This window comes from Rhinolophus ferrumequinum, chromosome 6, assembly GCF_004115265.2.
Source record: "Rhinolophus ferrumequinum isolate MPI-CBG mRhiFer1 chromosome 6, mRhiFer1_v1.p, whole genome shotgun sequence".
In the NCBI taxonomy this organism is placed as follows: Eukaryota; Metazoa; Chordata; class Mammalia; order Chiroptera; family Rhinolophidae; genus Rhinolophus; species Rhinolophus ferrumequinum.
In genome coordinates this window covers 73722938-73746464 of record NC_046289.1, presented here as the reverse complement: position 1 = coordinate 73746464, position 23527 = coordinate 73722938, and the positions used below count along the sequence as shown (strand labels likewise).

Genomic DNA, 23527 nt, shown 5'->3' with positions numbered 1-23527 from the left:
TATTATCAGACAGAAAGGGAAATCAACATATTTAATAATAACTAGACTTAGAGGAAACAATAGGCAAATAGAAAAAAGTATAATTTTTGACAAGGAACAGAATTGTTAAGTTGTTAACACTGGCAATGGAAGAATGTATTTGAAGATAGAAAATGAAATCCAGAAATAAAACATAGTTAATGAGTATATTGCCCCTCACCCCAAAGATGCCAAGAATTGTTTTTACAACCTTTGTTTCAAATTGTAGGAAATGAAAGCTACATATGTCTTGTGGGATAAATAGAAACATCTTCCTGCGACAGTACCCTTATATAAAATCCTGACCACTTTGAGGAGGTGTATATGGTAAAGACTGAGAGAAAGTACAGAGTGAAACCAGGAAACCTGGCAGGGGTACATTTTCCAAGGCCAACATGTCTAACGGGTATTGGATGCTACAGTCCGTCCTTCAGCAGTATGTATAGATCAGACCTTGAAGATGGTCTATCTGGGAGTGGTCCACGCTTCTCCCTGGCTAATCCCATCTGCCTTTGTTGGTAGAGAGTCTGCAGCAGAGGACAAGCAGATACGGATGTTTATAACCGACAGGGCAAGTCAGGCCCTCTCTCAAGCCATTTTATGAAGTTTGCCAGGACAGCAGACCACCACTGTTGCTTCCTCATAGTTTTCGCCATTGCATGATAACTTCTCCAAACTAAGATTTGCTATATCTAGTGTGACATAGGTTTTGTTGTTACTTATGAAACTGTAATATTTCAGTGATTTCTGGTGTTAATAAGAATACTGGAAAATCAAACTACTTAGGAAGACCTGGAATATTAATACCACACCCAGAGATGATTACCAGGGAGGCAGAATTCTTATGCCTCTGGGGAGGTAGCATTTCAGTAACATTTTTTAAAAACTTTATTAGGGAAATTTTTAAAAAATACAAAAGTAGAGTAGTATAATGAACTCACATGTACCCATCACCCAACTTCAATAACTCATGGCCAGTTTTTCATTTTTACTCACTGCCCCTCTCCACTAGATTATACTAAAGCAAAACCCAGACAATCACTTAACTTCCTATCCATAAACATCTTAGTACTTATCTCCAAAAGATAAAGACTCTTTAAAAATGTAACCACAATAGCATTATACCTACAAAAAAGCTATTAACGATGCTTAATATCAAATGTGCAACAGGTCTTCAATTTTCATCAACTTGCTCACAGCTAGATTTTTAGTTTGTTTCAATCACGATCCAATGAGGGCCTATGTATTTGTAGATAGTTTCTATCTCTCTTAAGTCTTTCTCATCTGTAGGTTAATCCCTCCATTTGTGAGGATCTTAGAGAGGGACGTTATTTCCCCAGTTGCCTCTTAGGGCGTAGACCCTAATTTCTTGCTGATGGAAATAAAGAGAATATTGGATATGAAAACAAAATATCTTAGTATGGCCCTGGGGATCACCTAGGAGCTTAACATGGAAAAAGGGCTTAAATATCCTCAAAATCTAAGCCATAAAAGTTAACTTGAAAGACTGAACTTTTCATTGAATAGAGCTCATTACAAACCTCTTCTCGTTCCCATGCCCTTTTCCTCTTTTTGTCGGATTAGAATCATAGTCTCATAACTTTATAAAACATTCTAGCTATTTCAGGAGAAATAAACCAAAAAAAAAAGGTTTTTCCTAGTTCAAGCAGTACCTCTACACAAAAGATATATTCCATTAAGAATACTTTTTTGGTGAAATTTGGGAATGCCAATTGCGCCATATACTTAGTTCACCTTGGCCAAGACCTTTCAGTTTAAAGCCTTTCACAACTATGTTACCTAATTTAAAAATCCCAAACCAGGAAGCTAATCTGGGACAGAATCTTTGAAACGGAGACTATTCTGGAAAATTGAGTCGACATGGTCACCACACTTGAAATCCATGCATTCTCCACTGGTTACATTTTTGCCACCCTAACAGGAGACCAGGATGAGGCATGTAGTGTGCAGGCCTAAACGTGGGAGTTTTTCATACGCAGACAAGTTAGAGTAGCCAAGGCTTACCTGCAGGACCGGTAACTGCAAACCAGGAAGACTCTCCAGTGGGCTTCTGCTGTCCCTCTGACCTGAAGGATAGAATGGAATGGTGAAAGATAACTTCCTTGGGCAGTTCTTTGTTAGTGTTACTCGCAGATCAGGGTAAACAGATAGTTCTTAATCTGTGGAACACTCCTCAGAAGGGAAAAGACTGTTAGCTAAGCAATTTAAGAGGTGGGTTATAAAGTCTGTTCTTTTCCTGTGAAGATGGGAAGCGATCTGAGATTTGAGTTTATGAGTAGAAAAATGTAGCAACAATATAAAGATATTGATGAGCTATGGAAGATGACAGCCTCTTGTCAAAAGGACTGGGAGGTGAGTTACCTTTTCGAAAAAGGTGGGGAGAAAATAGGATACTAGTTTTATTCTCATTCAGAACTGAGTTCCTAACAATGTTCAAACAGGGATCTCAAACAAACAAACAAACAAAAAACCAGTTTAACTCTACAGGTCAACGTTCTGCCTAAATAGCAGGACTCAACCAGTGACTGGATGAGTGATATTTATGCAAAATCTTAAACCTCCCTTCACTGTGAAGGAAATGCGATAACTTAAAGGATTATTAAGGAGTCAAACTGAAGATAATGCTTTTTTGGCAGGGTGGGGGCAAATCCCAACTTCCTTTTTACCTCAAAAGTATTCATTTTAGTATATCTGTCCATGGTTGAAGCTACTATCCTTTGGTAATGTTACTTAACTTACCTGAATTATTGGGAGTGAGGACACTTGTGTGGCCTGAATCCCCACCATTTAGGGATGGTCTGAAAGAAAAAATCCCCAGTCCAGAGGAGGCAGATGAAGGTCTAAGGAGGAGAAATAAAAGCATCAGCAGAAAAAAGGAAAGATAAAGGTAAAAAGCATATGTAAAGGAAGAGCCTATACATTTAGGCTAGAGAACCTGCTTGGAAGTGAGAATAACGTAATTCCAATGTATATTAGACACAGTTCTAGTCAACCTTCTCTTTTGTTTACAAGGTAGATTATAAACTTCAGTGGTACAGGCCAGTGGAGAAGTAACCCCAGGGGTGCTGGCAGAGTGTCAGTGTGAACAGATTCCAAGTGAAAGGAAGCATACATAGTGTTACTCACCTATAAGATAAGCTGAGAGTGGAAGCTGGTGAAGGGGTTTCTGGAAAGCATAAAATTGAGCCTGTGAGATAATCCATGCACTGGAGAAGAGATTCAGGTATACTCGGGGTCAGTGCAAAAGAACTGGGGATCAAAGATTTTCAGTATATGTGTCAAAGAACCAACTTTTGGTTTTGTTGATTTTTCTCTATTGTTTTTCTATTTTCAAGTTCATTAATTTCTGCTATAATCTTTATTTCTGCTCTAATCTTTGGTTCTTTGAAATGATCAACAAAATGGACTAATATTTAGCCATGCTGTCCAAGAAAAACAGAAGGAAGCCTCAAATAACTAAAATCAAGAATGAAAAAGGGAACTTTACTACTATCCTAACAGAAATAAATTGGCTAGCACATCTACATTCTCATGGGGGTGAATATGAAAGAATTGGAGGGAGACTATTACGTGAATTTCAAAAATGGTTATCCAGAAAGATTTGCAAATTTCAAAATTGCCTCTTTGGAAAGAAAGGGAAATCTTCTCTGATAAGTATTCTCTAAGGACTGGCTAATGCCCTTGAAAATAGTTAACAGTAATAGTTCTAAGGGGAAAGAGACAAGAAATTAAATGAAACCAAAATATTTCTTCACTGGAATATTTTTATGTTTAATACATTACCTGTTAGGCTAACATAATGGGCATCTAGTTAACCTTCCTTCTAAACCTAACTTCTACTGCCATCTTGTGGCAATTTAAAAAACCAAAGTCAATTATTTTGAGTCAAGTTACCCATCTGACTAGAAATTTTCAGTGACTTTCTATCACTCAGATTTTTATTTTCTTCTTGTAAGTTTGAGAACAGAAATGTCATTATTTGAAAAGAAGTAACATATGTCTAGATAACTGGAATCATTGGAAAAAAGGTAAAAACGCATTATATTATGCACCAGAAAACCAGAAATCTGATGGTGTATGCACAGAATATGTTGATTTCTGACACGTAACCCCTCTCTCTCCCCTCACCAGTATAAGAGTCTCTGGGAGTGCTCCTTCCCTGAAGGCCTCTGGCTCCCTGAGGGACAAATAATAAACATCAATTAAAAATATATCCTGGTTTTCTGGCTTCCATATTCCTTGCTATTTCTGTATATCTACACATTGAAGCATATTTTGTTCTCCTGAAGTTGGTATGCCAGTCCAAGAAGGATCCACACTTTACTACTTCCAAAATGAACATGATGACACTGTTCCTTTAGTCCTTGAATGCTTCCACTATTCCACCCCTATTCATTCTGTGTCAGCTTCTAACATCAGGTCTGCATTGCCAAAAGAAAAGAGAGTCCAGGCATGGCATCGGGTAATTTATGCTAAAACCAACATAAGTTTAATATTCTCCACTTAAATCTTTGCTTTCATTTAGCATTAGAAATCTCAATCGGGAAAGAGAAGGTAACTATTACTTACTTGTCCCACGGTACCAAAGCCAGCCACTCTATAAGGGATAGACTCCACTGAGGAGGACCTACTGTATAAGGTGAGACAAAAAGAAAAAACACAAAAACCTGGTGTTAAACTTTTATACAGACCTAAAGTCTCCTCAGTCCCTATCTCAGCCACATCTCGGTATTTCTTTCATCTTCCAACTTTTGCCAACAGTTTTAATGTTGCTATGTAGGTTTCCTACTCACCTGACCACTTGGCTGCTATGCTGAGAACTAGGTCGTGGAGTAACTGAAAAAGAATAAAATGCACAATGAAAAGCTGCCATCAATAGTATGCTCTGCCTAGCCTAGCCAATCAACTGTAAGTGGGTATCTGATTGTATGATCTTTTCATATCATACAGAAGATTAGGAAAATTACATTCTAGTCTCTGAGAGGAAGCCATTTCCCATGTGGGAAGAGGATATTAAATCATCTCACACAGATATTTGGCAAAAATGTTCTCTACCTAACTGTGATGGGGAAGTAATGCCCACTGGTCGAGGTGTGGTTGACCTGCAAGGAAAAAAAAGAGTCAGCTCTAATATCTTTAAGTAGAAGTTAAATGCCACATCAGAGGATAAATCAGATCATTGTTTTTAGAAATAATAGCTTCCCCTGTGAGCACAAATTTCTTACTATTATGTATTAATAGGTATTATCCCAAAATATGGAAGCAGTTTCCATATGAGACTCCTTGGCTCTATAACTCCCTAAGTGAAACCTTCTCCCCTTCTTTATTGCCCATAATAGGAGAAGTTTTGAAGTCCTTCTTTCCTCCCTCAGCGCCTTACCAAGTACTCTCAACTTTACATATATCTATCTGTCCACCCATTACTACATCTAACCATTCCCTCACTCTCCATCCCCTCATCCATCCATCCATCCATCCATAAATTTACTGCTTATACGTCACAGATACTGAGATTACAAAGATAACTAGATTATAATTCCTATCTCTGAGAGGCTCATAGGCTAACGGGAGAGAGAGAAAATAAATAAAGCAATGTTTAAGCGTTATACTGGGTATATCAGAAGTACAGAAGTAAGAAAGAACACTAGACTGTAACTTCTGTGAGTGCATGGACCAGGTCTTTTTCAATCCACCAATACAAGGCTGATATTAAAAATATTTAACACTACCGATTAGAGTAACTAGTGATGTACACCCAACACCTGATAAATAGTAGTCACTTAATGAATATTTATTGAATAAATAGACCATCTAACTCTGCCTAATGAAGTCTTCATAAAAGAAATGACATGTGAACTGAATTTTGAAGGATGACAGTATTTCATAAGGTGGTGGTCAAGAGTGAGCATTATATTCAAGATTTTACTTTACCACTTTTCAGTAAGTAACTCTTGGAAAAGTGAAAGATAAGTTCATCAACCATTTCCTCCACCTCATAGCCCACACAGAAGTTACAGCCAAGAGTTAAAAAAGAACAGAAATTTTCAAAGAGGGCTAGTATGGATCCTGATAAAACTGACCTGCTTCCTTGGTACCAACTTGGAGATTCCTGTAGGGGAAAAAAACGGGACTGAAGCAAGCGGCAGCTTAAGGGTCCTAATCAATGGACCTTACTTGTTAGATAACTAAGCTGCAATGGACGCTAGTTGTGATTTCCAATAGGAGAAAAAATAGCAGCAGAGTTTCCTTAGGAAATTTTTAGCTTTGGGGGAATAAAATGTTAGTTCCTCTTCATAAAAATACATTGAGAATCCTTCAGACTGATATACGTGAAGAAATAGGGGGAGAGAAAGAAAAATGACAGGATTACAATGTGCTAGAATAGTTATAGGAGTAGGATCAATAGGAACATTATATAAAATACAAAGAACATTTTTAGGAAGAGAGAAATGTCTAGGAAATAGAGTTTGAGGGAGAGGAAGGGTGCTGAGGTGCTGTGGGATTCTTGAAAAGAAATTTTAAGTTACAACAGATGCCTCTTCTATAAGAGAGATTCCGAAATGGTATGTGATGACTCATTGATGTTTGAGAATGGGCTACCTAGATATTGATCCTTTCAGCCCTCCAAGGTCTTCTGTGGCCTCATCCATTTATTACACTGTGCTTATGGTACAAATATCAGTTGTATGTACCATGATGTGAAAAAGGTTAGGAAACACTATTCCATTCAGTCTGCTAGATAGATGGGAAAAGTAGGAGAGAAAATAATAGGAAGGAAAATTCATTTCATTCACCTTCAGGATGGCTAGAAATTTCTTCAGTTCTCCATTCTCCTTCCTTAGTACTGACAGCTCTCTAGGCAAAAGATGGAAACAATCAGCTCCAGCAGGTCAGTGGGATAAAAAGCCTGATTTTTATTATTATCAACATCTAGTTAATGCTTGTGGAGAGATGCTGAGATGCACAGTTATTTCTGTCAGAGATCTAGTGATTTAGAGAGACAATGGCAGGGTTTTGATAGTGAGAAGAATCAGGTGGACAAAATAAGCAGTCACTTGGTATGATTTCAGAGGAGTTTATATAGAATTCCATTTCCTCTCCACACACAGCCCTGGCCTGCTAATGTCTGAAAATTTCCATCAAGGATTCCATGTTTTAGCTTAATATTTCCAAAATAGACCTTCTTACAGGTAACATTTTAAATGCTGTCTCTTTATCACTGAAAAAGCTACCTCTGATTTCTCTGAAGAAGCAGTTTTTGATTGGGGGAAACAGAAGAGGAACCCTATAAAGTGAGGAGGGCCTCTTGAAAGAAGAAAGATAAAAATAAAATGGAGATTGAGGGGACCAAGAATTCTGTACCTGATTTTATCCAAAACAAACAAACACACATGGAGCAATTTACAGGCTTTGCAACCATAAGGAATTAAAGGCAACAGCTTCTCTGGAAAAAAAAAAACAAAAAAAAACAACTCTGGTGATTTGATTTGTTACTTACTTTTCCTGGCTGGTCACTGTTTGCTGTGCCTCCAGCACAACTGCTTCTAACTTTGTAATTCTATGCTTATAAAAGGCGATGAGGAGATCTGTTTGTTTCTTCTGGAAACTCCACACCTACTCAGGAAAAACAGACCTTTGATAAACAACCCCATAACTCCTTTCCCCTTACTTCTGGCACAAAGGGAAATCCACGAATTTATACTTTATTACAGAGTATTTTCTTCTGGAACATCTGGCCTAATTCATGACTTTCCAAAAATACAGGATTCAATGCTAGGGAAAGCCAAAGCTTTTCATTTCCAGACAATGATTTCCTAATATTCTAATGGGAATATTTTGACATTGTAGAAGGCCCATTTAAAAATATAATCTTTCATCTTAAAGAAGACGAGTGACACCCAAAAAACTTTTTCAAGCTTAGAATTGGTTCTGATCTAACTTATCAGATTAGTATGAAATTATCTTATTAGTTTGGACTCAGCTTCCACATTCCAGAGCACTAGTAACCAATTTACTTTCCCTAAAATATTCACACAGAGGCACTTACAAGCTGTTTATGCTGCTACAGTAATGGGCAGAGAGGTACAGAAGGGGATTACCTATTTCTGAATTTTATTTCTGGGCATGGACAAATAATTTGATCTTTTGCTTTACCATTTGATGTACTGATGTGCCTATCATGGGAATACTGAATGAGATCAAAAGTTAATAATTAGAAAGGGTTTCAGCCTTGTCGGGCTCTACTTTTGAATACACAGCAGTATTTATGTCTCATCTGCTTCCTTCCTACTCAAGACTATAAACCTTTTGTCTAAGGTCCTTCCTTAGATCTTGGTATTCTTGTCATAAACGTTTGTTCTCACTTACTTTGCAAGTTGTTTTTGTCACTTTACCACAGAATTGTACTTAAGAGTTTATATAGTCTCTAGCCTCTTTTCTTTCTACTTAAAGCAAACTAAACTAATTCTAAGTAAATAATTCATTGTAGTCTATTTTTTTAAGTTGTTTTCAATATGTTCATTTCAGAAAATCTGAACAGTGCAGAAGCAGAAAAAAAGTCACTCAGAATCCTGAGAGTTACCTAGAATGGTGGTGGTGGGGGAAACAATAGATATTACAGACAGATGTAATATGTAGCCAAGAGACAGTAGCCCAAACATCCTAATCTCCTGTTAGGATCAGTTTGCAGTGAAACTAAGTTAGTATCAGGCTAGGGCCAAGGAAAGCCAAATCCTGCCCTAGACTGGTTCTCCCTCTGAGACTACCAAGGGTCATACATGCACAGGGAACAGACCCCACTGTGGAACTCCAGGGAGCCAGACTGGAGTGCTGAAGGGCCTTCTGCCTAGGCCTAAGCAGGCTTACTTTGCCTACTTAGCCCCAAAAAACTCAAACCCAAATCTCAGATCTGATCATTCCAAGAAAAAGAAAGATGGATCCAAAAAACAACCACCCACAAAAAAGTGTTAGAGGACAGGAACAAGTGGTTTGGCCTGATGCTAGAGTACAAATGTTTAGCCTATTTCAAATACATCTACCAAAGAAGATTCTAGAACTTAACTCAGTAATGAATCTTAGTATTTTAAAAAATCTTGTTAGCACACTCATTAATTTTACTCACTTTTTTTTGTTTCGTTTTTTAAGTTGCAATTATTTTGTTAATAAGATAACATAGAGCAGATAATAAAAGTAGTTCTGTTGATAACACTAGACACTGTCTGGATATCTCCAAGTGTTAAATATTGTCTATTTTTTTGGAACAATGCATGAAACTACCAACTTCTAGACCCAAATTTCTCTCCTATATTTCTATACTAGGACCAGGTAAGGGTATCCTGGTTGTCATTAGGATTCCCAATCATTTCAGAATTGATAACATGGAACATAAATTTTATTTTATTTACTGAAGAGAGTATTTTAAAACTTCAATTCTGAATTAGGCCCAGTAATGGCAAGAGGCTGGAGAAAGTAATTGAGAGAGGCACCATAATGAAAGCAAAGGGGGAGCTCAGTAGTTTATTATGGTAAGATATAAGATATTTGGTCCAACATGGGGTGTGCATTTTACTGCTTTATTTTTAAAAAGTGGTTTTGTTTATTTATAAAAGTAATATATATTTTGGAAATGAATATTAGCTTGACCGACTGTATTTTTTGTACTAAAGAATGGCTTTCCTAATTCTTATTTTTAGTATATGTGCTGCCGAAGCGAGCACTCCTAATTCTTATTTTTAAATGTCAGAGTTTTTATTTCATTTTTTATAAATTTTATTGGGGAATATTGGGGAACAGTGTGTTTCTCCAGGGTCCATCAGCTCTAAGTAGTTGTCCTTCAATCTAGTCGTGGAGGGCACAGCTCAGCTCCAAGTCCAGTCATCGCTGTTTTCAATCTTTAGTTGCAGGGGGTGCAGCCCACCATCCCATGCCGGAATGGAATGGCAACCTTGTTGAGAGCTCGCGCTTTAACCAACTGAGCCATCTGGCCGCCAAGAGTTTTTTTTTTTCAGTTGAGGATTTATATTCCCATGAAATGTTAATGTTTTGAACATTTGTTAGGTTGGTGTAAAAGTAATTACGGTTTAAAAGGTTAAAAAAATTGCAAAAACTGCAATTACTTTTGCACCAACCTAATATAAAGGAGTTGCTAAGTTTTAGAAATTTACTTTAAAGGGACTGGTAAGTTCGCCACCTCCCATTGACACTCAAAACCTACTAGTTTGACTTACATATCTGTTGTGAAGCTGACTCCTTTATTCCATAATATCTAAAGGTCTTAGTATTTTTAAATTATTTCTCAAGTTAATCATACAGTTGAGAAGAGGAAATTTCTCTTTATAGACATATTCTAGCTAAAAACAAAAATGAGAAAGGAATGACAAAATTAAAATATCAGCATTTTGCAACTCCTAATGACTTATGGATCAATGTAAAGTTCATCAATGGCTACCATCACACAAAACAAGAGACAGAAGACCATTACATAACACTTGGTGAAACACAACACTGCTATAAAGTATTCTTGCCTCCCATCCCCTCAGTCAAATGATTCTGATTAAGACTAAATCTGTTAACGTATCGGAAACACAGAGCATAGATGAGCATATTAAATGATGCCATGGGAATATAATGAACAAAATCCACAGGGCTGTGAACAGCTCAACAGAACAAAAGACCATTTTCTTCAAAAATAATAAGAAATGAGAGGAAACATATAGTTTAAAAGAAACTTAAACGATATAACCAACTGAACTATACAGACCTTATTGAAACCCAATTCAAACAAAGTTTTAAAATAATCAGGAGACCACTGGGGAAATGAGAATGCTGATTGATGAGCTGATATTAGGGAATTGTTATTTTAGCATGACATTGTTATATTTAAGAAAAGAGTCCCCAAGTTTTAAAGACACACCCTAAAACATTGTTATATTTAAGAAAAGAGTCCCCATCTTTTAAAGACACACTCTAAAATATTTACAGATTGAAATGATACCTAGTTTTGGCTTCAGAATAATTGGGATGAGGTGGCAGTAGGCATAAAGGAAGACCAGCCATGAGCTGATAATTGGAGAAGCAGGGTGATGCCGATGTATCCCATATGGATACTACTATTTGGTGATGAGCTATCAAAGGACAACGACCCATACTATTCATTGTATTATTTCCAGTTCTATGTATCCATATGTATCCTATGGCCTCCTAACTGGTCTCCCTGCTTCTACTCTTAACTTCTCTATGGTTTATTCTCTACTCACAGCCATATTCTCTTTGAAAATTATGTGTCAGACAGACAATGCCAATTCCTTGCTTAAAACATTTCAATGGTGTCCCACTGCACTTAGAAGAAAATCTAAATTCCTTATCTTGGCCTACAGGTACCTATACTATCAAGCCTCTTTCTCTGACTTTACCTTGAATTATTCCTCTCTTCCTCCCAACCTCAATGTGCATTCATTCATTCATTTAATAAACATTTCTTAATGCAGCTAATTTGTGCCAGGTACCTAGGTAGGTATCGGGCAATACAAAGATGATACCTGACTTTCAAAAGCTTCAGTTTAGTGAAACAGACATATGAACAAATAAATTAAAAACACTTTCGCAGAGTTAGGTATTATACTTTTGCATAGTTAAGAACAAGGTGGGATTGGAGTACAAAGGACAGAGCAAAACTCTGCCTACAGGAACCAGAGAAGGCTTTACCAAAGAAGGAACAATTACTGCATGCATGTGGAAGATGCTAGTTGTGGATAATGGTGCATGTAGTCTATGACCCGGGAACAGAAGAAAGCTAACAGGTCCAAATGGGGCTTTCCAATCCTCAAAGACAGACAGTTTTATCTAGAGGTGAGTAAAAATTTCAAAACAAGGGGCAGCGGGTTAGCTCCATTGGTTAGAGCACGGTGCTCTTAACAAGGTTGCCAGTTCGGTCCCCCCATGAGCTACTGTGAGCTGCGCCCTCCATAACCAGATTGAAACAACTACTTGACTTGGAGCTGATGGGTCCTGGAAAAACACACTTAAAAAATAAATAAAAGTAAAACAAAAAGAAGAATTCAAAACAGGCAGCTTGATCAACTATTGGCCATAGAGTAGTACAGCAGAAAAATGCCCTTGTCAGGTCATTAAAGAGATTGGGGATGATTAAAACACAAATGGATATTTAGATCAACATTCCATTCATTCATTCATTCAACAATTTTTTGAGTGTCCAATACATATTAAGAACTATCTGAAGAGCTTGGTATACAACTATAAACAAAACCAACCAAATCTCTCCCTTCATGGAGCTTACTACATTCTAGTGCAGGATTCAGACAGTAAACAAATATATAATGTTAGAGATAAGAGCTATGATGAAAAATAAAGCAGGGTAAGGGATAGAAAGTGTTGGGCCTACTATTTCAGATATTTGAATCAGTAAAGGTCTGACTGAGAAAGGAAAATTTAAGCAAAAGTCTGAATGAGGCAATCTAGACATTACTTGGATCAGTTATTCAACTTCACAAATTAGGAAAACACATTTTCAGACATTGCTGACTTCACCAAACTGACCCTTCACTAAAGTGATGATTAACTGACCCTTTTCCATTTATTTTATCTTGATTATTTGACCATGTGTAATTGGTCCCATGATAGGTAGGCTAAGATTCAGACTACATATAATTTCTCTACTAATCATTAACCAATCCTGGGTTTAGTTATTAACCAAAGGTCTGCTCTTTCTCTTGTTCATGTGACCTTGTTTACATTTCTCCTTCAGTCTCAGCTGGATTTTATCTCCCCATAATGTTAAATAGTATCTAAAATATGATGGTTCACTCAAGCAGCTAAAAGCAGGATGCAGCCAAAGCCTCAATTCCCCTTCCTCTATCTGGAGAGTTAGAACCAAGGAGTGAGATACCAAAGAAAAATTAAACCTATTATCTTCAGCCAGAAAATGACTAAGGCTCCTTTTCATATTTAGAAAAGAGACACTCTCCTAAGAATGAGAAGTAAGAGTAAAAAAATAGTGATAAAATCTCAAGAAACATACCAAGATAGGAATCCCATTAGACTATGAAATAATTCCAGTGAAGAATTGCAGAGTGTGAGGGAAAATCCAAAGCTTTTACAATTTGGGAACTCTCTCAAACAGTTGTCCTGCCTTCTCTCTAGCTTCCACATTCCTATTACTCCTGACCAAGTCAATGGTATGCCAACATATGATGTATCAGGAAAAGAAAAATATTTTCTAAAAGCCAGGCAACCAATTATGAACACTAAATGAAGAATTAAATATATATGCATTACTAAGAAAGGTTATTGAAAAGTGAGAATGGGAGAGTTAGACCACTAAACCCAATGTTTGCAGGGTCAGGCCTATATATTCAAATACATTTTCAAAAGATGCATTAATCTGCACAGAAAGATTATAAATCTCCCTAGAACCTTCTTTACTCTTGAAAATTACTTAATAGAACTAGGAAGTACAAGGCAAGATGTCAGCTACATAGTGGTTTTTACAGCCTATCACAGATTCTGGGTCAGTAAAAAGTTAACTGTTGAGACTTGTATCATCAGTGAAAAAAGCAAACAGCAGCCAATTTCTCTCCACTGTGTACCAATGGAGAGGAAGTTTAAAGAGAACCTTTGGGGGCGGCCAGATGGCTCAGTTGGTTAGAGCAGCAAGCTCTGAACAATGGGGTTGCCTGTTCAATTCCCACATGGGATGGTGGGCTGCACCCCCTCCAACTAAAGATTGAAAATGGTGACTGGACTTGGAGCTGAGCTGTGTGCCCTCCACAAGTAGATTGAAGACAATGAGCTGCCCCTGAGCTTCCGGAGGGGCGGCCGGATGGCTCAGTTGGTTAGAGCGCGAGCTCTCAACAACAAGGTTGCTGGTTGAACTGATGGACTCTGGAGAAACACACTATTCCCCAATATTCCCCAATTAAAAAAAAGTTTTAAAAGAGAACCTTTGATAACGAAATAAGATGCACTTAGAACTAGCCTGGATAATCAGAGTTTTTTCACCTTTGTTTCTCATACCTGAGAGATGTGACTAAAATGCTGCAAAGCTGTCTCCACAGGGCTTTTGAAGTACATCTTCTCCTGAGGTTTCAGCTATGAAGAGAGTAAGACAAACATTGAGTATATCCACAAAGAAATCAAATAAAATTCTGGTAAATACGGCAAAGGATGTACTACCCCGTCTAAAGCACCTGGTATTATTTCACTGAGCTAAGTGAAAGGGCAATCACCACTGCTCCAGGAGATGTAGACTATATGTCCTAATTCTCCTTACCTTGTGTTTCTGTAACAGCAGCCACAAATAATTCTATCTGTTGTTTACCACCCCCACTTTTTTCTTTTTACAATTACTATCATCGAGTTTTGCTTGTTTCTTTTCTTTCTTTTTTAAAAATTTCAGTGATTAGTCCCTCATCAACTATACTCTTTGTATACTTCCTACAGGCCAGGAATGGGATAAGATCGTTTGTGGGAGGGGAAGAAAAACTTACATTATCAGAAAGAGCCAGATGCTTGCAGGCAGCTCCACAAACAGAACATTTTTCTAGGGGGAAAGGGAAAAAAATGTTTGGTTCTCATGGACATGAGGTAAGATTTTCCTCAAGTACACAGTAACAGTCAAGTAGGCTAGCAAGAGAAGAAAAGAGGGTTCTTACTGAATTTAGAATACCATTTGCTATAAAAGGACATCTACTTGAGCTCTGTTCTCTACATCAGTATTTCCAAACTTGTATGTTGATGACATGTAAGACTTTCACACTGTGCTCTACCCATCTCCCTCTTTATAAATCCCCAATTATCTTCTGTGGGTGAGGTACAGATCTAACGCCCCAGCAGGAAGTACTAGAGTACATTTATAAGAGTACTGGGAAGAGTACAAAAGCACCATTGATCTCAATTTTAAGTTACTCTTTTTCATTCCATCTACCTCACACTTAGCACACATTACTATAAAAAACTCCCCAATTTTTTCTGCCCTGTTCTAACTTTGCTAATATTCCTGGATCTTGTTCTGAAGCTCTCCTACTCTCCTATCTAATGAACCCATTCTGAAAGATGAGAAAATTGAAATTCCTAATCTTTCCTTGTAAGTTGAAATTTTAGTGGTGTTGCTGGTTATTGATTAAGATAAATGCCATGTCAGGAGAAAACATCACATGACAGATGCTTCACTGAGACAAACAGCTCCAAAGTGAGCTGCTCTTACCATAGTCAACAGCTTCGTTAACATTAGCAGACAACTTAAAAGGGTCATGAGATTCATGAGGTTAGGTAGCTTCTCCAGAGGCTACCTAACCTGGCTCTTCTTTCATTGGGTGCTAAAGCTGTTTCCCAGACTTCCCTCCATATTATTGCCAGAGTGAGCTAGCAAATGCAAATCATGCTTCTATTTAAGAAAAACACAAAGCAAACTTCCACAGCTCTCCGTCACCTGCAGGATAAAGTTCAGTTCTTTAGTCTGGCATATAGAGCCTTCCATCATCTGGCCACTGCCCTATCTCTGTAGCCTCGTCTCTCACCATTTCTTACCTTGTTTTTCATGCTCTAAAAATCTCAACCATGTGTAGTCTCCCCTGCACTATGGTTTTATGATGTGGTGTGCCATTATACATGCTGTTCTCTTAAACTAGAATGATCTTCCCTGCTATCCACTTGGCAAACTCCAGTTTATTATTCAGAACTCTACTGAAGCAACACCTCTTCTGTGAAATCTTCCTTGATCAAAGTATCCTATCCTAAGTCCCTCTTCTGGGCTATTTCCATACTGCATAAGTATTTTAGCATAAAAAAACCCAAACGAACAAACAAAAAAACCTCACCATCTTGAATTCAAGTCTCATTTCTAAGACTTAATAGCTCCAGGAACTTGGTCAAATCACTTACCCTATCTGAACCAGTTCCTCATTAGTAAAGTGGGTCTACTAATAATTACCTCCTGGGATTGTGGTGAAAATATATAAAATCGGTACACGTGGGAACTTTTTAAATTGCGAAGGTATCACCACCACCACCACATCATCATCATTTCGAATCAAATTGACCTTAGAGGCTAGAGCACTTCCCATTAGAAATGGCTCTCGTTACCAACCAAACTTTCACCCATTCTATTTGTTATTCTTATTTTTTTCTTTTCTCTAATCAGTCTGATAATCTTGTGGCTTTCCCTGCCCCGGGCTTCAAAACACTGACAAGTATCTTTGATTACTCAAGTAATGCACATTCCATTTGCTAAATCATTCTTTATTAATGGATTTCTGTGATTTCCATAATTAACAGTTTCCTGCCATATCTCTACCACCTTTGGCCTACTAAGTGATTTTTATCCCAAGTCACACAGATAAATGACTAATCATTATTTCTAGGTTAAAAACATTTTTGCCTGAAAACAATTAAGTCACTCACCCACAGTCATACACTTTTTACAGAAAATATGGCCACAGCTGGTGACAAAGAAATGGTCCCCATCTTTTCGGAAACACCAGTTGCAGTGAAACCAATCCATTCTGGAGCAGATAAAGAGGAAGAGTAAGAATAACCTGGGGCATAAAAGAATTGTAGCCGGTCCAAAAATCTATGTAACAATGTCTGCTTAGCTCCTGCTATCTTATTGGGATGTGGGCATATTATTGTGGGTATTCCAACCAGTTGTAAGGAAATACATACACCTATGAAGTGAGAAAAGCAGATTTCAGACTATGTTATACGATTTAAAAAATAATAATATATATGTATTTAATAAGACTATGATGGGACTCTTTTAGAATGGTGTGTGTGTGTGTGTGTGTGTTGCCTTTACAGTCCCCCCCCCAAGTTTTCTGGAATAATTCATGTACCAATTTGTAATTAATCTTTAAAAAAAGAACCATCCATTTCTTTCCTAATAGTTTCCTATGATACCATGAGATGAAACCAGGAACAATGGGCCAAATAATAGCCACTTGGGACACATTTTAACTAAGGGAAACATGGTTGTGAATGATAACGTTGTCTCAGCTTGTACACTTTCCCTTCTACTCTACAGAAACTCAGAATCATAGATCTGGAAGGGGTCTTGAAAATCATTTAACATCTTATCCAATCCCATCGTTTTTCAAAAGAGGTACCTGATGTTCACTGAAATTCAATGACTTGTCCTAAATTCCGTCTTTAGTTAGTGGCAGGTCTGGGATTAGAACCCAAGTCTCTTTATTCCCTGTGTCAAGTTCTTGCTACCACATTAAATAAGACTTTGTGTTATACATAGCAACCATACATCCTATATTTTCTGCTAATATAATTACATATAATTTAAGTACATAAGTATATAAATGGGACTTTGTAAGATTTTTAAATGAAGAAATTGACATGTCAAAAATACAGAACTGAGCTGATACATACTGAGCTGTAATTCATATGGTTAATGAATTCATGTTTAATTTCATTGATATTCTATTTAAGAATATAATATCTGTTAGTTTCATTTCTTTTGAAATTGGGGAAATAATTTAAAGAGAAGGTAATTTTTCCTCCCACCAGTCTTCTCTTTAAAAAAAAAAGTTTTTAAATGGTTTATGGAGAAGTTTGCTGAAAGAATGATGGCTAGCTTGTGCCGCATTCTAACATTTTTATCACATAAGGCAAGATTCGTGATATAAACTTACTGAATAAACAGTTCAATGCAAAGGAATTACGCGATCTGAGCCGTGAGCTTCAGATGTCTATTTGTTGCTCACGATACGCTAACTTCTACCAAGAAGTTGGTCTACAGAACTACTGAAAACGTCCCACTATACACACTCTGGTTTGTTTAGGGGCAGCAACAACAACTGTAGTCAAATGGGTTGGCCAGATGAACCCCTGTAAGAAGGGGAGTTAACAGGGTTTGTGAGGGAAAGACTTCCCTGGCTTCTACGGGCGGTGGGGATTCAGCAGTTTCAAATTTAGCAGCAGTTCCTTCCCTACCCACTGGGCCGCCGCCGTGATCCCAAAACGCCTCTGATCTTACTGAAATCATCCAGTTCTCCTCAGGAAGAGCTGGAAATGGCGGGAAAATATACAACGAGCCTCGCAGCAGGGCAAGGCAAGGAGCAGGGCGTGGCCCGCGACGCGTGCGTGCGCGAGGCGTGGGCGGGGCCGGGGCGCGGTGCCAGGTGCCTGCACACGGCCGGCGCCTGCGCGGTGTAGGATACAGTGGGGCTCGTGGTGGTCGGCAAGAGGCGAGGGTGCTTTTCAATAGTCAGGGAAATCTACTTCGTTAAGATTGGGACAGATAAGGAATGTGGCCTAATCCCGTACATGTTACTGTGGAAACAGCAAGGTGAAAATAAACCTCAATAACACACTAGAAAAATATGATCATAAAGCAGATAAAAACGTCAACCTAATATGTTTAAATGAAATAAAGAAAAGAATAGATCCTTTGAAAGAACAGTATAAATCAGAATTAGAAAAGCTAAAAGGGGACATGGATGGAGAACAGTCGGGTATTAAATGAGAACTAAGAAGTCTCGGGGTGAAAATCTAAACTTTTTTCAGAAATGAAAAATGGGAAAAAAGCACAATTAGGGCTGAAAGAAGACTGGAAAAAAAGAAAGAAAAAAGTTTTCAAGAGAAAGTGATAGATACAGAAAACAAGCAAAAAAGATTTTACACATATGCATACACACATATTTATGCCCCCAAGGAAAACCAGAGCAATGTATCAGAACATATTTAAAACCATTTTTGAGAAAATTTTCCTGAAATAAAATAAGACCTAAGTCTACGTATTGATAGGGCATACTATATTAGGATAAAACTGACCCAGAACAGTCAAAATCAAGACATTTTGTAGTGAAACTATTGGTCTTTAAAGATAAGGAAAACACCCCTTTGAGCAGCCAGACAAAAAGTACTAGTCACTTACAAGGAAAAGAAAGTTATACTGGCATCAGACTTCTAGTACAGCAGCATTGTTTGCTAGAAACAATGAAATAGCATTTTCAAGATTTTCAAAAAGAAAATATGATCCAAAAATTTTATATCCCCTTATACTTGTTCAGGTATAAAGGTCATTGACAAAAATAGGAACATGAACTTTTTCCTGAGGAATCCACAAAGTAGTCGTTCTCAAACTTTTTGGTCTCAGAGGTCCTTTACCTTTCAAAAATTATTGAAGACTCTCTCCCCAAAGAGCTTTTGTTTATGTGGATCATATCTATTAATATTTACCATTTTAGCTATTAAAACTGAAAAATTTGAAAATATTTATTTACTAATTCATTTGAAAACAATAAGAAGGTTCATTGAGTTATGCACATTGACACATTTCATTACACAAAATTAAAAACTGACACATTTCATTATACAATATTTAAATTCAGTTTTATTAATATCACTACCTATCTCAATGGAAAAGTCTTTGAGTATTGGGAAGCTGTCAATCCCACAGCTGCAGATACAAGTTTTCCAAAATTCTAATTTTCATCTGAAAGTTTGAATTTTATTATTGACAACAAATACTGTCACTTGTTTTCTTTGACATGACAAGCTTGTTTTGTTTGTTTTGGACAAAATGTCTGCCAAGTACCCAAGTCTGAATAACTATAGTTTGTTAATTGTTCTTTCAAGTAAAAATGAAGTTCTATAAAAAAAAAAAGTGATTAGTTAAGCTCACAACTCAAACCATTGAATAAATGGTTTTTCTAAATATAATCTTAGTTCTATGTAAATATTCTGGGTCATAGAAAAAGGAAAAAAATTCCAAAAAATTTGAATGAACTTAACATTGATATCAAAAACTAATAAATATCGTACAGATGCAATAAAACAAAACTACAGAACAGTCTCGCTTGTGAATATTGATGCAAAAATCTTAAATAAGATATTGGCAAATAGAATATAACAACACATTTTTAAAAATTTTTTTATTGGCGAATAATAGGGAACAGTATGTCCTTCCAGGACCCACCAGCTCCATGTCAAGTCGTTTCTATCAATCTAGTTGTGTGTGTGTGTGTGTGTGTGTGTATGTTTGGAGATGGGGGGCGCAGTTCAGCTCCAAGTCAAGTTGTTGCCTTCAATCTAGTTGTGAAGGGCACAGCTCACTGGTCCATGTGGGAATCGAACCTGCAACCTTGGTGTTATGAACACTGATCTCTTAACCACTGAGCCAACCAGCCACCCACAGGCAGCTCAGTTCCAAGCTCAAGTTGTTGTTTCTCACTGGCCCATGTGGGAATTGAACCAACGACCCTGGAGCTATGAGCACTGTGCTCCAAACACTGATCCCACCAGACACCCTAACAACACATTTTTAAAACTACACATTATGACCAAATGATGTTCATTACAGGAATGAAAGGATGGTTCAATATTAGCAAATCCATTGACGTAATTTATTATAGTAATATTTCTAAAAAGAAATATGTGATAATTTCCACAATTGCCAATAAAGCATTTGTCATAATTCACATCCATTTCTGATTTAAAATCTCAATGAAGTAGCAATCAATAGATGTTTCTTTAACATAATTAAAAGGTAAAAGGTGTGTGTGTGTGTGTGTGTGTGTGTGTGTGTGTGTGTGTAAAAATCAACATTTTAAAAATAGGAAACACTAGAGATATTCTTGCTGGTCAGGAATGAGACAAGAATGCTAGTACACTTAACATAGTATCAGAACATTAATTTAAAAGAATAAGATAAAAACATCTCTTTTTGCAGATTATATCATTGTATATCTGAAGAATCAATGGGAAACTACTGTAAATAATAAAATTAGGTAAAGTAACAGATTATAAAAGTAACAAAGAGAAACACAGTAACTTTTCCATATTCAAATAATGACCAGTTTGAAGATAAAATGGGTGAGAAGACTCTATTTAAAATATCAACAAAGAAGACAAAATGCTTAGGCAATACAGAAATATGCAAATATATATGAAGAAAACTTTGAAACATTACTGAACGAGACAAATGTTAGCATAAAGAAATGGATCTTGACATGATCCCAGTAAGAAACACCAACAGGTTGCCTTTCTGTAATTAAACTAATTGATTATAAAGTTCATGTGGAAAACGATCAAATGAACAAATAAGAATATCTAGGAAAACCCTAAAAATTTTTAGTGTCATGTGGGTGGAAAGCTGGCTACATCCAATATTACAACATATTATAAAGCCTCTATAATTTAAAAAGTGTGATATTGGTAAAAGAATAAACATACAAACTAATAACATAGAACGTCCAGAAACAGAATCATGTACATTTGGACAATTGAATTTACGATAAAGGTGGCGAATTCAATGGAGGGGAGGAGTTGAATTTTTTAATGAATTAGAGTTGGGACAACTGGATAGCCATTTGGAAAAATGCGAAATTGGGTCTGTATCTCACATTATTCCCTAGGATAAATTTCAAATGGGTCAAAAATCTAAATATAAAAATGAAACATGTGAGTGCTAGAAGAAGACATGGGTGAATACTTATAATCTAGGAGGGGGGAGAAAAATCTTCCCATGAGACTTTTATCAAATGTATGCTCAGTCTGTGGCTTGTCTTTTCAATCTCTTAATAGTGGTTTTTGAAAAGCAGGTTTTACTTTTGATAAAATCCAATTTACCAGTTTGTTCTTTTTGGAGCTTTGTGTGTGTGTGTGTGTGTCATATCTAAGAAATGTTTGTCTAATCCAAGGTCACAAAGATTTTTCCCCCCATGTTTTCTTCTAGAAATTCTAGAAATCTAGACTTATAGTTTTTGATTTACAGTTAGGAATACGATTTATTTTGAGTTAGTTTTTCTATATTGTATGAGGTATAGATTAAAGTTCTTTCCTTCGTATTTGTTGTTTTGTTTTTGTTTACTGCATATGGATATTCAGTTGTTCCAACACCATTCATTGAAAAGATCATCTTTTCTTAACTAAATTGCCTTTGTCAAAAAAATCGGTTGTCCATGTGGCGGCCGGATGGCTCAGTTGGTTACAGTGTGAGCTCTTAACAACAAGTTGCGGGTTCGATTCCCACATGGGCCAGGGAGCTGTGCCCTCCACAACTAGATTGAAGACAACTAGCTGCTGCTGAGCTTCCGGAGGGGTGGCGAGATGGCTCAACTGATTAAAGCCCGAGCTCTTAACAACAAGGCTGCCAGTTCAATTCCTGCATGGGATGGTGGGCTGCGCCCCCTGCAACTAAAGATTGAAAATGGCAACTGGACTTGGAGCTGAGCTGCGCCCGCCAGAACTAGATTGAAGGATGACTTGACTTGGATCTGATGGGCCCTGGAAAAACACACCATTCCCCAATATTCCTAAGTAAATAAATAAATAAATCAGTTGTCCATAAAAGCACAATTCCAATGATAATAGCATCAAAAAGAATAAAATACTTAGGAATAAATTTAACAAAAGAAGTGCAAGACTTATACATGGGAAACTACTTAATACTGTTGACGATACTACCCTAAGTGATTTACAGATTCAGTGTAATCCCTATCAAAATCTCAATGGTGTTTTTTGCACAAACTGAAAAACCCATCGTAAAATGCATGTGGAATTTCAAGGGACCCAGAGTAGCCAAAACAATCTTGAAAAAGAAGAATAAAGTTGGAGGACTCACATTTCCTAATTTCAAAACTTACTAAGAAGCTACCATAGTCAAAACAGTGTGGTGCTGGCATAAAGATAGACAAGTAGACCAATAGAATAGAATTGAGAATCCAGAAATAAACGTTTACATCTATGGTCAATTGATTTTCAACAATCATGCCAAAACCATTCAATGGGGGAAGGAATAGTCTCTTTGATAAATAGTGCTGGAGAAACTGGATATCCACATGAAAAAATGAATAAAGTTGGGCCCTTGCTACATATATAAAAATTAACTAAAAATGGATCAGAGCTAAATGTAATAACAAAAATTATGAAAAAATATAGGAGCAAATCTTCATGACCTTGGATTTGAGAATGGTTTCTAAATATGACAAAGAACAGGCAAAAAAAAACGGGAAAAAAAGGGGTATATAGAACTTTATTAAAATTAAAAACTTTGTGCATCAAAGCACATTATCAAGAGAGCAAAAAGGTAATCTACAGAATGGGAGAAAATATTTGCAAATCATATATGTCGTAAGGGTTTAATTACCAGAATATATAAAGAACACCAACAACTCAACAATAAAAAAACAACTCAGTTGAAAAATGGGCAAAAGAATTGAATAGACATTTCTGCAGAGAAAACACAGATGGCCAATAGACACATAGAAAGTTGATCACTATTATTAGTCATTAGGGAAATGCAAATCAAAACCACAATGAGATACCATTTTACACCTATTAGGATGGTTGTAATTTTTTTAAAAGGAAAACTACAAGTGTTAGGGAGGATGTGGGGAAATTGAAACGTTCATATACTACTGGTGGGAATGTAGAATGGTGTTTTTGCTGGATAACAATTTGGTGGTTCCTCAAAAAGTTAAGAACTACCCTACCATATGACCCAGCAATTGTGCTCCTAAAT

The 23527-nt window shown here is 36.9% G+C and overlaps 1 protein-coding gene across 1 annotated transcript; it reads right to left on the bottom strand.

Moving 5' to 3' along the window:
• Positions 1-104: 104 nt before the first annotated feature.
• Positions 105-18117, bottom strand: RNF212B (ring finger protein 212B). The gene is given in 16 exon segments (XM_033109117.1): positions 105-509; positions 512-545; positions 2044-2105; positions 2779-2879; positions 3166-3205; positions 4168-4216; positions 4609-4669; positions 4833-4875; positions 5095-5141; positions 6120-6148; positions 6834-6894; positions 7538-7653; positions 14071-14145; positions 14544-14596; positions 16456-16556; positions 17995-18117. Coding segments are annotated over 15 exon segments (897 nt in total). The 5' UTR covers position 16556; positions 17995-18117; the 3' UTR covers positions 105-483.
• Positions 18118-23527: the final 5410 nt, after the last annotated feature.